Below are 23,539 nucleotides of genomic sequence, written 5' to 3'. Positions count from 1 at the left end.
TTTTCAATAGAATTAAAATTTTGAAAAATTTTTCTATAGAAATAAAATGTTGACAAAATTTTCTATAGAAATAAAATTTTGACAAAATTTTCTATAGAAATAAAATTTTTACAAAATTTTCTATAGAAATAAAATTTTCAATTAATTTTGACAGAATTTTCTATCGAAATAAGAATTTTGACAAAATTTTCTATAGAAATAAAATTTTGACAATATTCGTATGGAAATAAAATTTTGAGAAAGCCAATAGGAAAGAAATTGTGTTCCCTCAGGACGATGTCAAATCACACAAATAATATGTGTGTGATATTTCGGCTTCACAGTCTTATAAAAATACGAGATATACTATTCGATAGTTTCCAAACCGTTACTACTTTCCCAAGTTATCATAATATGGACATTTCTTAATAGGTTGGCTGACATTTTTTTTAATTTTCTATTGTTCTAGAAAAATGTTTGCGTTCTAGACCCACGCGCTCTTTGACAATGTTAACAATATAAATTGAATTAGCCAACTACAACCATTTCCAGAATCACTACCGCCCGCCAACATATACAGACATTTTAACATTTTTCAACAAAATTAATTAATTTTATATATTTCGCTATCTAACTGCCTACTGACTGTTGCTAAGACGACGACACTAATAAAAAAAAAGACTTCGTGGCAATTTTAACAATTGACATGATGCAATTTAGTCATCAGTTCTACAATGACACCTGATGTCTTAAATAATATTTTAATTGCATCAGTTGGATGGCTATGGCTGTAATAATAAATGTATAAATTGAATCGAAACCTAACTACCATGATGATGACTGGCCTAACGCTATTCACGACCAGTCAGTCGTTGACCCAATTACAAATCAACCCATAGCCCATTCATACATAAAGCTTGCATACAGCTAAGAAATACTTCCAATTTTCCTTATTCTTTGGTGCGTGCATACAATTCCATTCATCATTCCTTCAAAGGATTTTCTTGACTACTTTTGATGCACTTCTATTCTGAAGTAAAACTAATTAAGGTAGAGGAAGCAACGCTTTCATGAAATTCATACGAATAGCGGGATAAAAAAAATCTTACACCTTAATGCTGTATGGTGCATTAGAAATTTCCTAGGGTCATAATAAATTATTTAAAAAGAAATATTTAGAAATTTAAATATTGAATAATTAAAAAAAAAGAGTTTGGTTAATAGATGTCTTTACAGTGGTCTACATCCAGTGCTATATTTTTTATGAAAATGGAAGAATACCTCTCAACACAAAAAAACGATATATTTTTTCTGATTCAATCTCGAAATTAATTGATCCAATTAATTTTTTAATTGAAATGTCTACAATCACGAAAATGATAGTATCAATCACAGTTTTAATTGGGCATAGAAAAAATTCTGGATTAAAAAATTAATTGACTTCATTAGCAACTTTCAATTAATTTTTTAATTGATTCAATTAAAAACTTAATTGATGTTGATTGCAAAACTAAATTATTTTTTTAATTAAAAAGAGGAACTATTTTCATTTACTTTCTGAAATGGTTTAGAGTTTTTATTTGGAAACAATTGATTGTTTGAAATACATTTTTAGTAAAAAATTTATAAAAAAAATGTTCATCACTTTTTTAATTGACTTAGCCTTTCGAATTTGATTAAAAAGTTAATTGTATCAATTAGTTTTTTAATTAAAAAAATTTTAAATTTTCAATCATTGACTTAATTAACTCAATGTTTCTTTCTTGATTAAAAAGTTAATTTTATCAATTAATTTATTAATTGGAAAAATTTTCAACTTTGTTTGGAAATATTTTGGTGATAACTTTTTAATAGGAACTATTTTGGCGATAATTCTTTTCTGTGAATGCTACCAGTTCGCGTAGCACAACAATAGTTTGCTCGCTTTCGTTATCAAAATTTTGTTGTGAAAAATTCACTTCGTTCCACATCAGCATCTTCTACTTGCATAATAAATTCTGCATAATTGCGGATAGTTGACCAATGTGAATTACACTTCTATAATTTTTTTTAGAAATACAATTTTACAAAAATTTCCCATAGAAATAAAATTTTGTAAAAATTGTCTATGCAAATAAAATTTGTCTATAAAAATATAATTATTTTTGCGAAATAACATTTTGCAAAAACTTTTACAGAAATAAAATTTTGCAAAAATTTCTATAGAAATAAAATTTTTGAAAAATTTTCTGTAGAAACAAATTTTTTTAAAAATTTTCTATAGAAGTAAATTTTTGAAAAATGTTCTACAGAATAAAAATTTTTGAAAAAATTGTATAGAAATAAAATGTTCGAAAAATAAATAAAATTTTCTATAGAAATAAGAGTTTTAAAAAATTTTCTATAGAAATAAAAGTTTTTCTATAAAGTTTTTGAAAAATTTTCTATAGAAATAAAATTTTTGAAAAATTTTCTATAGAAAAAAAATTTGAAAAATTGTCTATAGAAATAAAATTTTTGAAAAATTTTCTCTAGAAATAAAATTTTTGAAAAATTCGCTATAGAAATAGAAATTATATAGAAATTTTTGTAAAATTTTCTATAGAAATAAAATTTTGAAAATTATCTTAAAAAATAAAATTTTGCAAAACATTTTTTATTGTCAATGGAAATAATATTTTAAAAATTTTCAAAAATGTTCTGTAGAGAAAAACGTTTGAAAAATTTTCTATAGAGAAAAACTTTTGAAAAGATTTCTATGGAAACCGAATTTTTGTACAATTTTGTATGGAAATAGAACTTTTGAAAGAAAAATTTCTATAGAAACAAAATTTTTCCAAAATTTTCTAAAGAAATAAATTTTTGAAAAATTTCCTATAGAAATAAAACGTTTGAAAAATAAATAAAATTCTTCTATAGAAATAAAATTTTTGAAAAATTTTCTATAAATATTAAATTTCGGAAAAATTTTTCTGCAGAAATAAAATTTTTGAAAAATTATAGAAATAAAATATTTGAATATTCTATAAAAAGAAAATTTTTGAAAAATTTTCTCTAACAAATAAATTTTTGAAAGTTTTCTGTAGAAATAAAATTTTGAACATTTTCTAGAAAAATAAAGTTTTGCAAAACATTTTTTAAATAAAATTTTGCTTTAGAAATAATATTTACGAAAAATTTCTATAAAATATTTGTGAAAAATTTTTTATAGAGAAAAACTTTTGAAAAGATTTGTACGGAAAATTTTCTATAGAAAATATTTGAAAATTCTATGAAAAGAAAATTTGTGAAAAAATTTCACTAAAAATAAAATTTTTGAACAATTTTCACTAAAAATAAATTTTTTTAAAAAATTTCTCTAAAAATAAAATTTTTGAAAAATTTTCTATAGAAATAAAATTTTGAACATTTTCTAGAAAAATAAAATTTTGCAAAATAAAATTCTATAGAAATAAAATATTTGAATATTCTATAAAAAGAAAATTTTTGAAAAATTGTCACTAATAATAAAATTTTTTAAACATTTTCTCTAAGGATAAAATTTTTGAAAATTTTTCCATAGAAATAAAATTTTGAACATTTGCTAGAAAAATAAAATATTGCAAAACGTTTTTTAAATAAAATTTTGCTTTAGAAATAACATTTACAAAAAATTTCTATAAAATATTTTCTATAGAAAAAAATTTTTGAAAAATTTTCTATAGAAATAAAATTTTGAAAAATTTTCTATAGAAATAAAATTTTTGAAAAATTTTCTATAGAAATAAAATTTTTGAAAAATTTTCTATAGAAATAAAATTTTTGAAAAATTTTCTATAGAAATAAAATTTTTGAAAAATTTTCTATAGAAATAAAATTTTTGAAAAATTTTCTATAGAAATAAAATTTTTTAAAAATTTTCTATAGAAATAAAATTTTTGAAAAATTTTCTATGGAAATAAAATTTTTAAAAAATTTTCTATAGAAATAAAATTTTTGAAAAATTTTCTATAGAAATAAAATTTTTGAAAAATTTTCTATAGAAATAAAAATTTGGAAAATTTTATAAAAAATAAAAATTTTGAAGAACTTTCTATAGAAATAAAATTTTGCAAAAATTTTCTCTAGAAATAAAATTTTGTAAAAATTTTCTTTAGAAATAAAATTTTTGAAAAATTCTCTATAGAAATAGAAATTATATAGAAATTTTTCTACAGAAATAAAATTTTGCAAAACATTTTTTTAACTAAAATTTTACAAAAAATTTCTATAAAATAAAATTTCCTTAAAAATATTGTCTAAGGTATAAAATTTTGCACATTTTTTTTTTTTAAGAAATAAAATTTTGTACAAATTTGTATAGAAATGAAGTTCTCTTCCAAAGATATTCTATGCAAATCAAAACGTTTCAAGTGCATTTTAGGCGAACATTGACCTATGTCTGTTTTTTTGTTGTTTAACAAACATTTGTTTTAATTCATTCCATGACATTCAAACGTCAATCAAAAAAGTGAACATACATTATTGTGTGTAAGAATGGTCAAATTCACCTATGCAAACTTCCTCAACCTACATGCAATGCCTTAGTGTTCCACTTTTATGGCCATTTTATCTCTTACAATGTGAGTACTTCAATGACTGGGTGCAGAAGCAAAGTGAATGAGCAGCAATGGCCTTGACTTTGAACGAGACCAAAGTTAAATTTTATTTTCAAAAAACATTTTTTAGCTAATGAAAGCAATTACACAATATTTTGGAGGTGTAATTTACAAACAATGGAGAACAAGTCAAGCAATCAAATAAAAGTTATTTCCTCATTTGTAGGTTTGAATAATTACCCAAAATATTATTTTATTACATTAAGCAATATTGGCTTGAAAATAATTTCACTCAGATAAAATTTGATTTTAATGTTTGTCGGGTTTTCCCTAAAACGACTCGGAAATTTATTACTCATCTTGGATTTGATTCTACATTGTGTGGCGTGATTGGTGATTCAGATTTGCTTGAGGTTTGATCTTTCTTTCTTAATGACTTAATAGCGGCTTTAACAGATTTGGTGAAAACAAGTTTGATTTTTGGTGTTCTTGTGTTAATAATTTCTTTTTTGTTTTGTTTTGTATGATGTTTTTAAAAATTAGGCAAAACAAGAAAAAACAAACACTTGAAATTATGACATTTTATTAATGCCGTTATATTTTCGAAATTAACGTCATTTTTGATCAATTTACAATCATTGGCAATGATTCATTAATACTAAATAGATTTTTGTGATGAAATGTTTTTATTTTGTTAACGAGGCGCACGTGACAATATTTATGGTTGAGATAAATTGAAAGGCAATATTCTATAAACAAAAAATTGCAACAAAAATGACCCAATTTTTTATAGACTAAAAATGTTAACAAAACTTTCTGTAGACACAAAATTTAGACAACATTTTCAAACTTAAAAGAAAAATTATAAAACCTTCAATAGACAAAAACTTTTGAAATAACTTCGATGGACAAAAAGGTTTTAACAATATTTTCTATAAACAAAGTTTTGACAAAATTTTCTATAAAAAAAATTACAAAATTTTTTATAGACATGATTTTTTTTTTTTATAGAAAAAAAAAATTTGACAAAATTTTCTATAGACAAAAAATTTTGACAAAATTTCTTATAGAAAAAAATTTTTTGACAGAATATGCTATAGACAATAATTTTTGATAAAATTTTTTATAGACAAAAAGTTTTAACGAAATTTCCAATAGACATAAAAATTAAAAAAAAAATCTATTGACAAAAATATTTGACAAAATTCTATAAAATAAAATTTTTTACAAAAAATTATTTAGACAAAAAATTAAAAAAAAAATTGACAAAAATTTCTATAGAAAAAAATACAAAATTGCCTATAGACAAAAAATGTTGACAATTTTCAATAGACAAATAATCTTGACAAAATTGTCTATAAATAAAAAAAAATTGACAAATTTTTTTTTGTAGGCAAAATATTTCGACAAATTTTCTATAGACAAAAATATTTGATAAAATTTCTAGAGAAGAATTTTTTTTTGACAAAATTTTCTATAGACAAAAAATGTTAACAAATTTTCCTATAGACAAAAAATCTTAACAAAATTTTCTATAGACAAGGAGTTTTGACAAAATTTTCTGTAGACACAAAATTTAGACAAAATTTTCAAACTTAAAAGAAAAATTATAAAACCTTCAATAGACAAAAACTTTTGAAATAACTTCGATGGACACAAAGGTTTTAACAAAATTTTCTATAAATAAAGTTTTGACAACATTTGTAAATTTTTTTATAGACAAGATTTTTTTATAGAAAAAAAATTTTTTTGACAAAATTTTCTATAGACAAAAACTTTTGACAAAATTTCTTATAGAAAAAAAATGTTTGACAAAATATTCTATAGACAATAATTTTTGATAATTTTTCTGTAGACAAAATGTTTTAACAAAATTTCCAATAGACATAAAAATAAAAAATCTATAGACAAAAATATTTGACAAAATTCTATAAAATAAAATTTTTTACAAAAAATTCTATAGACAAAAAATTAAAAAAAAAATTGACAAAAATTTCTATAGAAAAAAAATTTACAAAATAGACAAAACATGTTGACATAATTTTCAATAGACAAATAATCTTGACAAAATTTTCTATAAATAAAAAAAACTTGCAAACTTTCCTGTAGGCAAAATATTTCGACAAATTTTCTATAGACAAAAATATTTGACAAAATTTCTAAGAAAAATTTTTTTGACAAAAAAATCTATTGACAAAATTTTCTGTAGGCAAAAAATGTTAACAAATTTTCCTATAGACAAAAAATCTTAACAAAATTTTCTATAGACAAGGAGATTTGACAAAATTTTCTATAGGCTAAAATTTAGACAAAATTTGCTATAGACAAAAAATTTTAACATTTTCTATAGACAAAAAAATTTGGACAAAATTTCCTATAGACAAAAAATCTTAACAAAATTTTGACAAAATTTCTATAGAATAAAAATTTTTGATAAAAAAAATCTATTAAAAAAAATTGTCAAAAATTAAAACATTTTGAGAAACTTTTCACTACACTCAAAAAAAAAGTTAGTTGAATGAACTAAAAGACGGGAGAAAATTATATACAAGTTAAGGATAGAGACTTACTAAATTCGTATTTGTCATAAAATAGTTCATTATTTCTTCAAATTTGTAAATTTTACTACAAAAGTGTCCATTATGAACTTCGTATGCCACTAAAGACATTCTTGCAATTTTGAACTCCAATTTTTTCCTTCAAACTACAAAATTTTCTTTAAAAAGTGAAAAAAATTATTTATGTCTAAAAAATTTTCTTGAATTTGTCGAAAAATATTTACTTATTTTTGTGATATCGGCGCGATGCCAGCGCTTGTAATACTGTTTAGTTAAAAATTTCTAAAAATATTCAAAATTTTCTAAAATTAATCAAAAGTTTTCTTCCTGGTGGGTTCACTGTTTTTTCAGTGTAAACAAAATATTGACAAAATTTTCTACAGATACAAAATTTTGTCAGAATTTTTTCTATATAGATACAAACTTTGATTTCGTATTTTAAGGACATGATATCTTTACCGTAGCTCAATGTGGGTCCATAGGTAGATTTAGTAATGTGGTTGTGGACTACCGTATATTTAATAGAAATTTTTATCTAACCCATAGGGGTGTGTACAATTCGAAGTTTCGACAATTTATACTTGTTATTTAATTCCATCCTAGATCATGTCTCTCTCCTCTCTGCTTCAAATGCGATTATCTCGTAGAAAATATTGTGATTGAATTCTTCAATTTTGTCTCCAACATCTCTCATTCATCAATTATTCATGTTTTCTCATAAATGTGGTACACTTGATAGCTCCGATATGACAGGTTTTGTAATTTTTTTACATCCTAAATGTACGTGGATGTCAAAATGCTTGCATCGCTGTGTATTAACAATGTAGCGCCATGGGAAATGGTAGCGCCAGACGAAAGGTGTAATGTAAACCAATTTTTATTACAATGGTCAAGTGAAACTGAATTGAAATGTGAAGATTAGTGAACGGATGCGCGTACAGAGCCGTAGAAGCGATTTGAAAAAGAGGATTTTATAAAGGGATTATAACGTCAAAAGTATATTTCTGGAAGCTCTTCAATATTTACAATGTATAAACTTCTTGATATCTGTTGAGTGACTGGCCCTAAAGCCCCTATCCCACTGCTATGTCACTGCATGCCACTACTTTGGATGGTTATTTCTTTGCTGTCTTCGTTGTATGAATTGACATAATTCAGTTGCTCTTATCTAAATTGTCCTCCTTTTTTTTGTTCATTAATTGAAAGTTGATGACTGACGAGATAGTTATTACTTGTAGCACTATTGACAATTTAAACTGTTTTGTTTTTCAAATATCATATTAAAGCCGATTACTGTATAATGGATAAATTGACTGCCACATTTAAACGATTTGAATATTTTCCCATTTAAAAATAATTGATAGTGAGTTGAATGAACTGTGAGAAATATAAGTGTATTGCCCGTTAAATTTAGACCACCGCGTATTACAGCGCATAAGGTTAAATATTTAATAGTGAACTTTGATGACAAACTGAAGTTGAAGGCTGCCTTCATCGATAACCCTATTTCCAAAATGAATAGATGGCTGAATTTTATTTTTTTAAGTTTCTGTCTTTGAATCATATAAATTTTCAATAGAAATTTTTTGCAAAATTTTATTTCTATAAGAAATTTTTGCAAAATTGTATTTCTACAGAAAATTTTGTCAAAATTTTATTTCTATAGAAAATTTTGTGAAAACTTTATTTATATAGAAAATTTTGTCAACATTTTATTTCTATAGAAAATTTTATCAAAATTTTATTTCTATAGAAAATTTTGTCAACATTTTATTTTTATGAAAAATTTTCTCAACATTTTATTTCTATAAAAAATTTTGTCAAAATTTTATTTCTATAGAAAATTTTGTCAAAATTTCATTTCAATAGAAAATTTTGTCAAAATTTTATTTCTATAGAGCATTTTGTTAAAATTTTATTTTATGGAAAATTTTATTTCTAAAAAATTTTGTCAAAATTTAATTTTTATGGAAAATTTTGGCAAAATTTTATTTCTATAGGAAATTTTTTTCAAAATGTTATTTGTATAGAACATTTTGTTAAAATTTTATTTTTATGGAAAATTTTGTCACAATTGTAGTTCTAAAAAAATTTTGTCAAAGTTTTATTCCTATAGAAAATTTTGTCAAAATTTTATTTCTATAGAAAATTTTGTCAAAATTTTATTTCTATAGAAAATTTTGTCAAAATTTTATTTCTATAGAAAATTCTGTCAAAATTTTATTTCTATAAAAAATTTTGTCAGAATTAGATTTATATAGAAAATTTTGTCCAAATTTTATTTCTATAGAAAATTTTGTCAACATTTTATTTCTATAGAAAATTTTTTCAAAATTCTATTTCTATTGAAAATTTTGTCAAAATTTTATTTCTATAGAAAATTTTGTCTAAATTTTATTTCTATAGAAAATTTTGTCAAAGTTTTATTTCTATAGAAAATTTTGTCAAAATTTTATTTCTATAGAAAATTTTGTCAAAGTTTTATGTCTATAGAAATTTTTGTCAGAATTAGATTTCTATAGAAAATTTTATCCAAATTTTATTTCTATAGAAAATTTTGTCAATATTTTATTTCTATAGAAAATTTTGTCAAAATTCTATAGCAAAAAATTCTGTAGAATTTGTTCTCAAAATTGTATTTCTATAGAAAATTTTGTCACAATTTGATTTCTATAGAAATTTTTTTCAAAATTGTATTTCTATAGAACATTTTGTTAAAATTTTATTTGTATATGACATTTCGTTAAAATTTTATTTGTATGGAAAATTTTGTAAAAATTTTATTTGTATGGAAAATTTTGTCAAAATTTTATTTTTATGGAAAATTTTGTCCACATTTTATTTCAATAGAAAATTTTGTCAAAATTTTATTTGTATGGAAAATTTTTTCAAAATTTTATTTCTATAGAAAATTTTGTCGAAATTTTATTTCTATAGAACATTTTGTTAAAATTTTATTTTTATGGAAAATTTTGTCAAAATTTTATTTCTAAAAAAATTTTGTCAAAATTCTATAGCACAAAATTATGTAGAAAATTTTGTCAACATTTTATTTCTATAGAAAATTTTTACAAAATTTTATTTTTATAGAAAATTTTTACACAATTTTATTTCTATAGAAAATTTTTACACAATTTTATTTCTATAGAAAATTTTTCAAAATTTTATTTCTATAAAAAATTGTTGCAAAATTTTATTTCTATAGAAAATTTTGTCAAAATTCTATAGCAAAAAATTCTGTAGAAAATGTTCTCAAAATTGTATTGCTACACAAATTTTTTTCACAATTTTATTTCTATAGAATATTTTGTCAAAATTTTATTTCGATAGAAAATTTTGTCAAAATTTTATTTCTATAGAAATAGGATTTTTTGGAAAAATTTAATTTCTATAGAAAATAGTTACAAAATTTTATTTCTATAGAACATTTTTACAAAATGTTATTTCATTATTATTGTTTTTGATTGCAACTTAAAACCCTGCATTGACTAAACTACAAGTGTAGCTTAACCAACAGAGGAAAAGTATGCTTGTCAAATTTATTTGGGCAAAGCCCTATACACGCTCACAAAAAATCGCTTCTGTAACATATACTCCCAAACATATTTTGCTTCAAGCATATACATTTTTGGGTATTGCCCAAACATTTATATGTTTGATCTCTTCCAATATATAATATGTTTGAAAGCATATTGGTCTAAACAATATATGTTTGGCTAGTCTAAGTTCCAAACATTTTGTATTTTTGCATCCAAATTCAATAATGTTGTCTTCCAAAAAACAATATGTTATTATGTGAACATATAATATGTTTGGAAGCATTTTGCACCCAAAAATATTATATGCTTAAAAAAAATTCTCCCAAACAATATTGTGCTCAAAATTTTATTTATTTATTTATATATTTACAATCATAATGAATTATGAAAATAAACAGGTAATATAGGTGCTAATAACATAGGTTTTCGACCTGAATGCTCAAAATTTTGTTTCTGCCCAATTGTATATTCCCCCACATCTTTCTCACTTCCACGAGATTTTTTAGTTCTTAGCACCTTTTTCTGTAATACAAACATTGTAGAAGAAATTATTCAATTGTATGATTTTTTTATTTTAATATTACCTTTTGCCGGACGGGGATTCGAACAGCGGACCACACAGTTTGTAAGGATCAAAGAAGTAGCTGATCAATTGCCCAAGGAAAAATAAAATGTTAATTTTGTAATAACAAGCAAACAACCACCAATTTAATTCAATATCGCTCCCTGTTAAATAGCGCTCCAAGCTACTAAACACATATATGCTTATAGGCTATTTCTAAATTAATATATGTTTACATCCAAGCATATTATATTTACAAACATTTTATGTCCCAAACATAATATGTTCTAACATATTAACATATATGTCCCAAACATGTTATGCTAGTTTATGAACATTATATGCTTGCACTCAAAAATATTGTGTTCAAAAATGTGTGTTCCAAACATATAATGTTTATATCCAAACATATGAAAAACAGTCTTTTTCATCCGTGTAGACTCCAAGATGGTTGGATGGTTAGCTGTTTCGGAATTACCACATTCCTCATCAGCATCCTCTATTTGCAGCAAAACTATCAACCAATTATCAGAATAAATTCGGGTAGTTCACTAAACTCAAAATGAACTACACTGAACCTCCCGAAAAAAGGTATTTGATAGTCGGCTATTGCCTAAACAAATTTGCAAGCATATCTCTAAGTCAAATCATCGATTTAAGTGCAGTTGGCTGGGTTTGTTTTTGAGCGTGCTTCCTCTATCTTCATTTGCGTTGTTTGATTGAAGAGTAAACCAACAATAACAAACAAAACGAAAATTTCTATAGAATATTTTTGCAAAGGTTTATTTCTGTAGGAAATAGTTGCAAAATTTTATTTCTATAGAAAATTTTGTCAAAATTTTATTTCTATAGAAAATTTTGTCAAAATTTTATTTCTATAGAAAATGTTGTCAAAATTTTAGTTCTATAGAAAATTTTGTCAAACTTTTATTTCTATAGAAAATTTTGTCAAAATTTTATTCTATAGAAAATTTTGTCAAAATTCTATTTCTATAGAAAATTTTGTCAAATTTCTATTTCTATAGAAAATTTTGTTAAAATGTTATTTTTTTGTAGAAGATTTTGTCGAAATGTTATTTCTGTAGAAAATTTTGTTAAAATGTTATTTTTGTAAAAAAAAATTTTTAATTTTATTTCTATAGAAAATTTTGTCAAAATTTTATTCTATAGAAAATTTTGTCAAAATTTTATTTTTATAGAAAATTTTGTTAAAATTTTATTGTTTTGTAGAAAATTTTGTCGAACTGTTATTTCTGTAGAAAATTTTATTCAAATGTTGTTTTTGTAAAAAAAATTAATTTTAATAATTAATTTATTTCAATAGAATATTTTGTCAAAATTTCATTTCTATAGAATATTTTGTCAAAATTTCATTTCTATAGAATATTTTGTCAAAATTTCATTTCTATAGAAAATTTTTGCAAAATTTTATTTCTATCGAGAATTTTTACAAAATTTTATTTCTATAGAAAATTTTTTCAAAATTTCATTTCTATCGAAAATTTTTGCAAAATTTTATTTCTATAGAAAATGTTTGAAAAAATTTATTACTATAGAAAATTTGTGCAAAATTTTATTTCTATAGAACATTTTTGCAAAAGTTTATTTATGTAGGAAATATTTGCAAAATTTTATTGCTATAGAAAGTTTTTTCAACATTTTATTTCTATAGAAAATTTTGTCAAAATTTTATTTTTATAGAAGTTTTCTTTGCAACATATTATTCCTATAGAAAATTTTATTTTGATAGAATTTTTGTGTTGCAAAATTTTATTTCTATAGAAATTTTTGTCAATGATTTATTTCTATAGAAATGTTTTTCAAAATTTTATTTCTATAGAAAATTATTTCAAAATTTTATTTCTATAGAAAATTTTGTCAAAATTTTATTTCTATAGAAAATTTTGTCAAAATTTTATTTCTATAGAAACTTTTGCCAAAATTTTATTTTTATAGAAAATTTTGTCAAAATGTTATATCTATAAAATATTTTGTCGAAATGTTATTTCTGTAGAAAATTTTGTCAAAATTTTATTTATATAGAAAATTTTGTCGTTATTTCTGTAGAAAAATTTGTCAAAATTTCATTTCTATAGAAAATTTTTGCAAAATTTTTCTATAGATTTTTTTTGCAAAATTTTATTTCAGTAGAAAATTATTCATGAACGTGTTAGGTTAGGTTAAAGTGGCAGCCCAATTAAGATTCAGGCTCACTTAGACTATTCATGAACGTGTTAACCGCTGCTTAAAATTTCAAATTCAAACTAGACTATCAAGTATCAGATAAATGCTAAGCCGATAGCCTCTAGTTGCTAGTGCCCGTATAAATAAGTTTATTATAATTTGTAATTATAATAAATTAAGTAATAAATAAATAAATAAATAAAATCAGATAAAATCGTCTTCTATGCTGTGCAAAAAGGGCATTTACACTTTAAGGACATGAATTCTTTGCGCTTATGATAATACTATTTGCGGTGTTTATGTCAGCTGACATGAGAAGAGTACTTGTTAATACTTCTTCAACCTAATCTAAACAGAATATTTTATAGATTTTCAAAAATTCTACAAAATCAAATTATCAATTATTGAGTCGCTCTCAGTCTAGACGGGAAGTATGTCTCTAAGAGCAGTGGTGTTTGGGGTCCCACTAAGGTATTTCACTTCAAACCAAAAAAGGTCTAATTGTCTGTATTTGTTATTAATTTCTTAAATAAATTATTAATTTAATTAATTCAAAATCCATATATTGATCTGACCCACACTAATGTTGCTTAAATGCAACTTAGGCATTTTTTGTGTATAGATGTCGCCCAACACTTACATGTATTGCAATGAGTAGCTAATCATGTTATTGAAACTTGCAGACGTTGGCAATAACATACATCATCGTATGTGTTTCGTAAGTTTGACGTGGTAAAAAAAACAGTCTTCATTTGCTTGGTGGGAGGTAATGAAAGAGAGTCTACTTGGGAGAATTAGTTTTACTCATAGACTATAGACTTTAGATAGATGATCCACTATTCTCTTTAAAAAAAATGTGTCAGTTCCAAAAATTAATTTTCTGACATTTCGTTTTGATTTTTTCGTAAAGAGTCAGTCCCAAACATTAATTTTCGTGCATTTGCTTTTGTGTTGTTCGTAAAGAGCAATGCTGCTCAAAATTAAATTTCGTATTTTCGCGATTTTGGTCACAATTTTTTGTTCAAATATGAACTTTTAATATATTAATTTATTTATAAATCCTCTGTTGCATCATACACGTTCTAATTTTGTGTAAAATTGGCAAACTACAAAAAGGAAAACGAAAGAGATTGTAAGCGTGCTCTTATTTTTCTCGTTTATTCTTAATCTTCGGAACTATCAAAAATAGTTTGACACTCATGGCTCATCTATCTAAAGTCTATAGTCTATGGTTTTACTCATAGACTATAGACTTTAGATAGATGAGCCATGAGTGTCAAACTATTTTTGATAGTTCCGAAGATTAAGAATAAACGAGAAAAATAAGAGCACGCTTACAATCTCTTTCGTTTTCCTTTTTGTAGTTTGCCAATTTTACACAAAATTAGAACGTGTATGATGCAACAGAGGATTTATAAATAAATTAATATATTAAAAGTTCATATTTGAACAAAAAATTGTGACCAAAATCGCGAAAATACGAAATTTAATTTTGAGCAGCATTGCTCTTTACGAACAACACAAAAGCAAATGCACGAAAATTAATGTTTGGGACTGACTCTTTACGAAAAAATCAAAACGAAATGTCAGAAAATTAATTTTTGGAACTGACACATTTTTTTTAAAGAGAATAGTGGATCATCTATCTAAAGTCTATAGTCTATGGTTTTACTGATCAAATTGAGAAATTGAAGAGAGTTTATTAAGTACGGAGAATAAAGCTCTCTATATTATTGAAAGGGTTGCCATACAACGGAGTTTCTTTAGAATAATTAATAATATACAAATACGTCATAATGTATAATATATCTAATTTGTATATATTTTTGTTTCTTTTTTTCATTGCAGGTATGTACAAAAATAATTCAAAATTAATATTTGTAATATATGAAAATGATGGGTATGTTTTATTAAAATAAAATTGTGTATTATTATATATAAAAAGATGTTGGAACTAAAAAGAATAAAAGACAGCACAATAGGTAATGTTTAATATACAATAAGATCAAAATTTCAAAAAACAAAATTAGGAAACGTGTGATCAAAATATCATCTGTAATAAGTTCTAATATAGCGTTTTCTAAATGCTCGACAAATTAGCTATATTAACTATATAGATATTTATGGTATACATTGTCCAAATCTGTGATGTATTCAGATGAAGGGACAATATTTCTACCTGAGTCCTCAGAAAATGAATTAGCAATAGTAGGGGAAACATCCCCAATAAATTACTGAATCCGTCATATGCATGTATGGAACAAAGAGTAGAAAGTTTTTTTTTTCATATTTTGAGATGTGTGGTACCTCTTTAAGTATTTTTTTTTAAGAATGTAAAAAAAAATATTTCTTGTGGACCAAGCTAAAAAATATCCAAAATTTCTGGAAATTCCCCACCAAATTCCCAATTCAAAATTTTTCTCCCAGTCCTCGAAAAATTTCTCCTATCTGGGGAAATCTTCAATATAGGCATCACTGGTTTGGACTCGACTACAAGAAGGAGTTCCCTTGGCAGTGAGCTGGACTAAACAGTGTAAGTGCACATAAAATATCGGACTGCCACAATGGCTGTCTTACTTTTTTCAAGAGAAATCTCCAAATGTTCGAAAGTATATACGCAAAGAAACTTCCGACCTAAAAAAGTTTCTCCATGAAAAAATCCCCAAAGAAAATATGTTATAAATATTTTATGTAAATGGTTTTTATTATAGAAATAAACAAAAACAATTCCATATTATGGAATTCTTTAATTGGTAAGGACTTGAACATGTATGTCAGCTGGCAAACAGTTGAAGGATTTTTCAGGGACCGTAAATATTAACTGTTATCCAGAAAATTTAAACTCAAAAATTCTTCATGTTAGAGTCAACGGATTCGTCTCGGAAAGCTCTTTCAGAATCTAAGGTGATATTAAAAAAACGCACCCAACTCCAAAGTTAACGGTTTTTTTCAACGTAAAAATAAAAGGTCATAAATAAAACTCTTTTTTTATGAGTTTTATTTTTTTCCTTCAGAAAATAACTCTCCTTTTTGGAATTTTATTTTTTTTTTTTTTTCGGAAAATAAAACTCTTTTCAGGAGTTTTAATTTTTCCGTCTTAAATTTTTTACAGTTTCTTGTTTTATTGAGTCTATCTCTCATAAAGTTTGTATTAATTTATTTGTTTAATTTAACGAACATAATTTTTTCCAAATTTTCAACGGAAAGATTTGAACGCAGGTCGCTCAGTACCAATTTAAGAGCAGAGAATGCTCTTTCCTCGCAGGAACACACTGTACAGTTCTTGCCAATATATGCAAATACGGATAATTTACTTTTTTTGCTTTCCACACGGACGAAAAAGACTGTTTTTCATATGTTTGGGTGTAAAAATTATATGTTTGGAACTAACATTTTTTAACACAATATTTTCACGCAGGAACATACTGTACAGTTTTTGCCAATATATACAAATACGGATAATTTACTTTTGTTTTGCTTTCCACACGGACGAAAAAGACTGTTTTTCATATGTTTGGGTGTAAAAATTATATGTTTGGAACTAAAATTTTTTAACACAATATTTTTGAGTGCAAGCATATAATGTTCATAAACTAGCATAACATGTTTGGGATATATATGTTAATATGTTAGAACATATTATGTTTTTGGGACATAAAATGTTTGTAAATATAATATGCTTAGATGCAATCATATATTAATTTGGAAATAGCCTATAAACATATATGTGTTTAGAAAGAGAGACCTAGAGAGTATGCTGCAAGTAAAACAATGGAAGTAACCAATTGGCGCGTTAAAAAAATATATCCACACAAGAAAATTTCATTAAAATTTTTTACTACCAATGTATGCCCTAAAGTAAAAAGAGGTTTCTCAATCGACAAAGGTCTTGGCCAAAAATTATCGATTTCATAGAAAGCTTTTGTTTCTCCCTCATTATCAGTTTCTTCGTTTTCTTGTTCCCTGTCAACACTTAGGTTGTTCAAAAATTGACCCAAAAGCGATGTATACGATTGCGATGTATCGCAAACAACCGGTCGACCATCGCATCGGCTATTATATATCTGCAAAGAGAAAAACAAATAAATAACATTTTTAGAAAAAGAATTATTAAATATGTTTACAGCTTACTTGATTCTCACACTGCAAAATCCGAATCATCACTTCTTTAAGATGTGTTCGAGCACACAGTAATTGTAATGGCTCCTACGTTATGATGCACTGAAGACGCGGATCCAAATATAAGGCTGCAAGGAGTGTTGGATTTTTTAGCAGCACTTTTACTAATATTGTCAGAAATTCTGAGCTGGCGGGCTTCGACTGAATGTCAAGCTTCATTTGAAGCCATATTTTAAAGAAATCGCAAAAAAATAATTGCTCTTGAAGCATTTGTGTGGCGGCGTATACAGGCTCCAAGAGGGCTAATAAGTTTTCCACACTTTCCCATTCCGACGGCATCGACATTTTTCAAGCAGAAGGCGACCATAGCAAGGCCTACTTCCAAAAATGATTTTTATTTTCCGAACAAAAAAAAAAAAAAAAATAATAAAACTCCAAACAAGCGTTTTATTTGCTGAAGAAATAAACTCCAAAAAAGATTATCATTTCTGAAGGAAAAAATAAAATTCATAAAAAGAGTTTTATTTATGATTTTATTTAAAGCTCTTTAACAGTTTCATTTGAGTTTTTATTTTTTTAGTCACAAAATAATGATTAAACAGTAAAATCTGGAAATTTTACATTGAGTTTCAAGCAATTTTCATGATCAGTGCGCCTTCTACACCCTCAAGAAGTGAAGTCGGTCTATATGGAGGCATTACCAAATGGACCGATAAAAACTTAATCCGATACACGTTTTTGTGAGACTAAAATACCAGAATATTTACAATTTCAGGCAAATCAGATAAAAACTACGGTTTCTAGAAACCCAAGGAGTTAAATCGGGATTTCGTTCTTATGGGGGCTATACTAAAATATGGACCGATACTCACCGTTTTCGGCACACCTCTTTATGACCCGAAAATACCTCTAGATTTCCAATTTCAGGCAAATAGGATAAAAACTTCGGATTCTAGAAGCCCAAGAAGTAAAATCGGGAATCGGCACACCCCTTTATGGTCCTAAAATACCTCTAGATTTCCAATTTCAGACAAATTGCATAAAAACTACGGTTTCTATAAGCCCAAGACCCCAAATCGGGAGGTCGTTTTATATGGGGACCATACCAAAACATGGACCGATATTGCCCATCTTCGAACTTGACCTGTCTGCTGACAAAAGACGAGTTTGTGCAAAATTTCAGCACGATTGCTTCATTATTGAAGACTGTAGCGTGATTACAACAGACAGACGGACATCGTTATATCGTCTTAGAATTTCTCCCTGATCAAGAATATTATACTTTATATAGTCGGAAATCGATATTTCGATGTGTTACGAACGGATTGACAAACTTATTATACCCCCGTCACCATTTTATGGTGTGGGTATAAAAAATAACTTTTTTGATAGCACTTGTAACCGTTACGGTCTCTGATTTTTTTACGTTTTATTTGTACTGGGTGTTTTGACTAGAGGTCTGCACAATTCCATTTGTAAATGATGAGTACACGTGTACTTGCTACATGAGTACATCTATTTGAGAGAATCGCAAAACAATTGGTACACATTTTGATGAACACCAAAAGCCACGAGTAACTTCTTGTTGCTACTCTGATGTCTTCACTACCAACAAACACATATTCCTCTTTCTCTCTTATTGAAGTGTACTCAGAGTGATCACGTCGAGTATGTTGCGAGAACAAAACTTCATAGAGTACTCCATGTACCACGTGCAGTTTCAGAAATACAAAAAACAGTTACTCTCCATAATATATGTTTTGGTTTGTTATAAAGAACGGCAAACGTTCAGGTAAGTGTGTGACATACATAAATATATGAAATATGTGACATACATACATATCTATGATTAATAATAATGGAAAGTTTTGCTTCGCACATAACTGAGAAATACTTGTGGTACCACATGAAGTGAAGAGAATCCATGTTGTACTTTTTCTCAAGTATTTGCATTTTTATTGTTCCTTTTTTTCGGAACACATATTTTTTCGGATAAGTACTTGGTGGTATTTGACAAGCAAGTGTTCTCTTCACTTCACTACTTGCGCTCTGAGAGAAAGACAGTGTATGTACTATATCCGACAGCGAATTGCATACATGTAGTGAAAAGTTATTCGATGCAGACCTCTAGTTTTGACTTAGACAACTTCAACACTAGAACAATTCAATATGAAATAAATTATTGAAAAGGCTTCGGTTAATCGGCCTCTTGACGCCGACGGCCAATTCGTGGCATATTATCGATTTTTGGGCGAATGTCGAAGCCGACTCTTCGGTCGAGCTCAAACTATTCGGAAATGGGAATGGAAAACAAGAACGTGATTTAGCCTAACCTAAGTGAATACAATAAAATACACAAAACTATCACCAAACTCGAAAGAAAATCTCCAGTTTGGGGAAAAAAAATCCCAAAATCAGGGGCCAAATCACCGCATTCGTCATCGAGTTTTGTTTCGTATAGAGAAACATTTCGATCGCATTAAATTTTTGGATCACCGCATTCGATCGTAATTTATTTTGTCTACTACTTTTTTTACATTGCTGTAAACATATGGTAATAAGAAATTGAAAGAGTTGAATTTCAAAATAATGTTTTGTTATCAAATTATGTTATTTCTGAGATATTTATATTGTTTTTGTGTGTTAAGATATATGTGTAAAAATATATTATGAATCCAAGTGTTTTTTTCCTCGTTTTCGGATTCAGACGATGAGTACAAAGTGGCATTAATAAGGAAAAATATTCGTGACAAAAGCAGTCCTTTAGCATTGCCTGAAGTAGAGTAAGAGTAAATTGTGTTTTTAACATCCATAGATTTAAAAGGCGTTTTCATATGTCAAAAGAAGCTTTTAAATATGTTTCTTGAAAAAATAAGTTTTTTTTTGAAGCGGCTACTGAGCATTCCTTTCTTTGATCCGATTCCCTAAATGCAAGTAATATTATATTTTCTTAAATGTATTTTGCCAAAATGGAATAATAATTACATTTTCACCAACTTTTTTCTTTTTGTTTACCTTTTTTCTGCTCAAAAATCACTACATACTTCGTTTTCGATAGCATGCTACCTATCGTGTTCAACTTCGAGTAGAAACAATTCGATAACGACTGCGGTGATCCGCGTAAACTACATTACGATGACGAAGTACTCGATTTCGACTGCGGTGATTTGGCCCCAGACAAGACTACATGCCACTATTCCTAACCCAAACTATTTGGTAGCATTTCATGTCAGATACCCTGTAGTTGTATTTAATGTCTTACATCTATTTTAATGGAAGTTTTTAATAGTAGTATTTGGCAACTCTGTTAATTAAAAGCTTTTTCAAATCTAAACAAAGAGAGGGAGAGAGAGAATGAGCCAAAGTAAATTCTCTTGCATTATATCCCCCCCTCCCACCTTTGATGATCATTAATCTGAATCTCTTCGTATCTTTTTTACTACTTCGAAGAGGCTTTTGTTTGTTTTCATTTCTTTGATGTTGCAATCAAACAATGCAGAAATGCGTTTAGTCCCATCTTTTGAATGCAGTGCCTCAGTGCGTTCTTAAACGGCCCACGGTAAAGGAGGCCAAGTAAACGATATAATCGTCTGCGACTTTTCTCTTAACACAAAAAGAAGAAGAAGAAATTGAAACGTGTGGCCGGTTTATTTTTATTCAATTAGAAAATATTCATTAAAAACGTTTATATAAGTAAATGTTTTCGCCAATAGATATAAAGTGATTTATTTTATGCAAATATAAATGGTTGATACAAGAAAACAGCAATATAATATATAAAATAAATTAAAAAAAAAAAAAACAAATATTGTTTAAAAGAATATTTTTTTAAGTGATTAAAAAAACAGAGATTTTATATAATTTTAAAAATTTTAGATTCTTTAAAGTTTAATAGAAAAACTTTCTCCCATATAAATCAATCAATTTACTTATCTACAATTTATGTTTGCGTGTTTATTTATTTAAAGAAAAAAAATCACAATCATTTTTATTTAAACTTAATTGCCTGAAAATCAATCTTCAATTACTTGCATTGTCTGTGTGATTGATGATTAACTTTGATGGATGATTGCCAACCCATTGCCTGAGCGACTAACCAACCATCTTTGAAAGTGTGTCAATCTAAAACAGAATGTCTAAATGAACTTTTATAAAAAAAAAGAAAGAAAATAGAAGCAACAAATCATATAAAGCTATAAAGAAAACTGCTATAAAATATTAATGAAATCAGATTTGAAAGAAAACAAACATAATCGTCATAGTTTGTGTTTGATTTTAGTGATTTTCTAAGCTAAAGTAAATCCATATAAACGAAAACAACAACAACAACAGTGCACAAACAACAAATTGCAGTTATCTACATACTGCTGATTGCAATACACCACTCTACGATTGGTGTTTGTCTGTGTGTGTGTGTATGGGAGAGTGAGTGTTGATGTTGAAGCATTACAATTATTATCAATTTGAATTTGTTGTTGTTCCCTATACCAACAACAAACATAATTTGTTCATGCTCTTTTGATTTCCTAAGGCCACACGCCATACATATACACACCACTATAAAAAAACTCACTGTTGTATTTTACTTAAAGAAACAAAAAAAAAACAACAACAAAACTTAAAATAAAACACAAAAGATTGTAATTAATCTCACCATTAACCGCAGCAGAAAACATGTTTTAGTAAGTAATATTTTTTTTTTACTTTTAAAATTATTTTTATAATCAGCAATTTAACTATATTTGCAATGTGGTGGGAGAGGGTTAATCAAGAAAAGGGTAAATTTGTGGGGCGATTGTATAGAATGTTTTGTATGTGCACTTGTAAGACCTTGATTTATTTAGACCGCAAACATTATCAGTATAAGAAAAAATGTATTCATATAATTTTGTGATGACACGATGGCTTAACTACGAGGGTGCGCAAATATGTACTTAGCCTTAAAAAATGGCGATTTATTTTTCCCCACAGTCTCTATTTAAATCAATCGTCTATTTAGCCACCTGCGTTCTCGGAGTAATAAAAACAGGTGTGAATGGCGACGATGACCTCCTTATTCGACTGGTACAAGGGTTGCCTTTTATATTTCGAGATTAGAGAACAAAAACAAATATTAATGATCGAAAATCTATAGAAAAATTTGTCAAAATTTTATTTCTTTAGAAAATTTTGTCAAAATTTTATTTCTATAGAAAAATTTGTCAAAATTGCATTTCTATAGAAAATTTTGTCAAAATTTTATTCCTATAGGAAATGTTGTCAAAATTTTATTTCTATAGAAAATTTTGTCAAAATTTTATTTCTATAGAAAATTTTCTCAAAATTTTATTTCTATAGAAAATTTTGTCAAAATTTTATTATACCCTGCGCCACACTGTGGAACAGGGTATTATAAGTTAGTGCATATGTTTGCAACACCCAGAAGGAGACGAGATAGACACATGGTGTCTTTGGCAAAAATGCTCAGGGTGGGCTCTTGAGTCGATATAGCGATGTCCGTCCGTCCGTGAACACATTTTTGTAATCAAAGTCTAGGTCGCAGTTTTGATCCAATCGACTTCAAATTTGGCACAAGTATGTGTCTTGGCTCAGAATAGATCCTTATTGATTTTGGAAGAAATCGCTTCAGATTTAGATATAGCTCCCATATATATATTTGGCCCGATATGGACTTATATGGCCCCAGAAGCCAGAGTTTTACCCTAATTTGCTTAAAATTTTGCACAAGAAGAACAATTAGTACTATAGTCAAGTGTGCCAAATTTTATTGAAATCGGTTCAGATTTATATATAGGGAGTAGAATTAGCATTGTAGCTATGCGTGCCAAATTTGGTTGAAATCGGTTTAGATTTAGCTCCCATATATAGCTTTCGCCCGATTTACACTCATATGACCACAGAGGCCAATTTTTTGCTCCGATTTAGTTGAAATTTTGCACACACCCAGAGAAATGATTGGTTGGAATTCGATTACAACAACAGTTTGATAGTGGAGACCCACAATTTTTAATTGTGTGGAATAATTGTTAGTTTTTTGTCTTG

At 26.3% G+C, this 23,539-nt stretch overlaps 1 protein-coding gene across 2 annotated transcripts in view; it reads left to right on the top strand.

Annotated features, from left to right (window-relative positions):
• Positions 1 to 23,539, top strand: part of Tpr2 (Tetratricopeptide repeat protein 2) — a 144,335-nt gene that overhangs the window by 15,602 nt on the left and 105,194 nt on the right. The window contains exon 1 of one of the 2 annotated variants that reach the window (XM_075297031.1): positions 21,418 to 22,179. The exons of the other annotated variant lie outside the window; for it this stretch is intronic. Coding sequence (XP_075153146.1) covers positions 22,172 to 22,179 — 8 coding nt within the window. The 5' untranslated portion in view covers positions 21,418 to 22,171. Of the gene's footprint in view, positions 1 to 21,417; positions 22,180 to 23,539 lie in introns of those variants that run through there. 2 annotated transcript variants of the gene reach the window in all.

Source organism: Haematobia irritans, chromosome 2, assembly GCF_050003625.1.
Source record: "Haematobia irritans isolate KBUSLIRL chromosome 2, ASM5000362v1, whole genome shotgun sequence".
NCBI lineage: Eukaryota > Metazoa > Arthropoda > Insecta > Diptera > Muscidae > Haematobia > Haematobia irritans.
The sequence above is the reverse complement of the archived record's forward strand: the minus strand, read 5'-3'. Positions and strand labels throughout refer to the sequence as shown.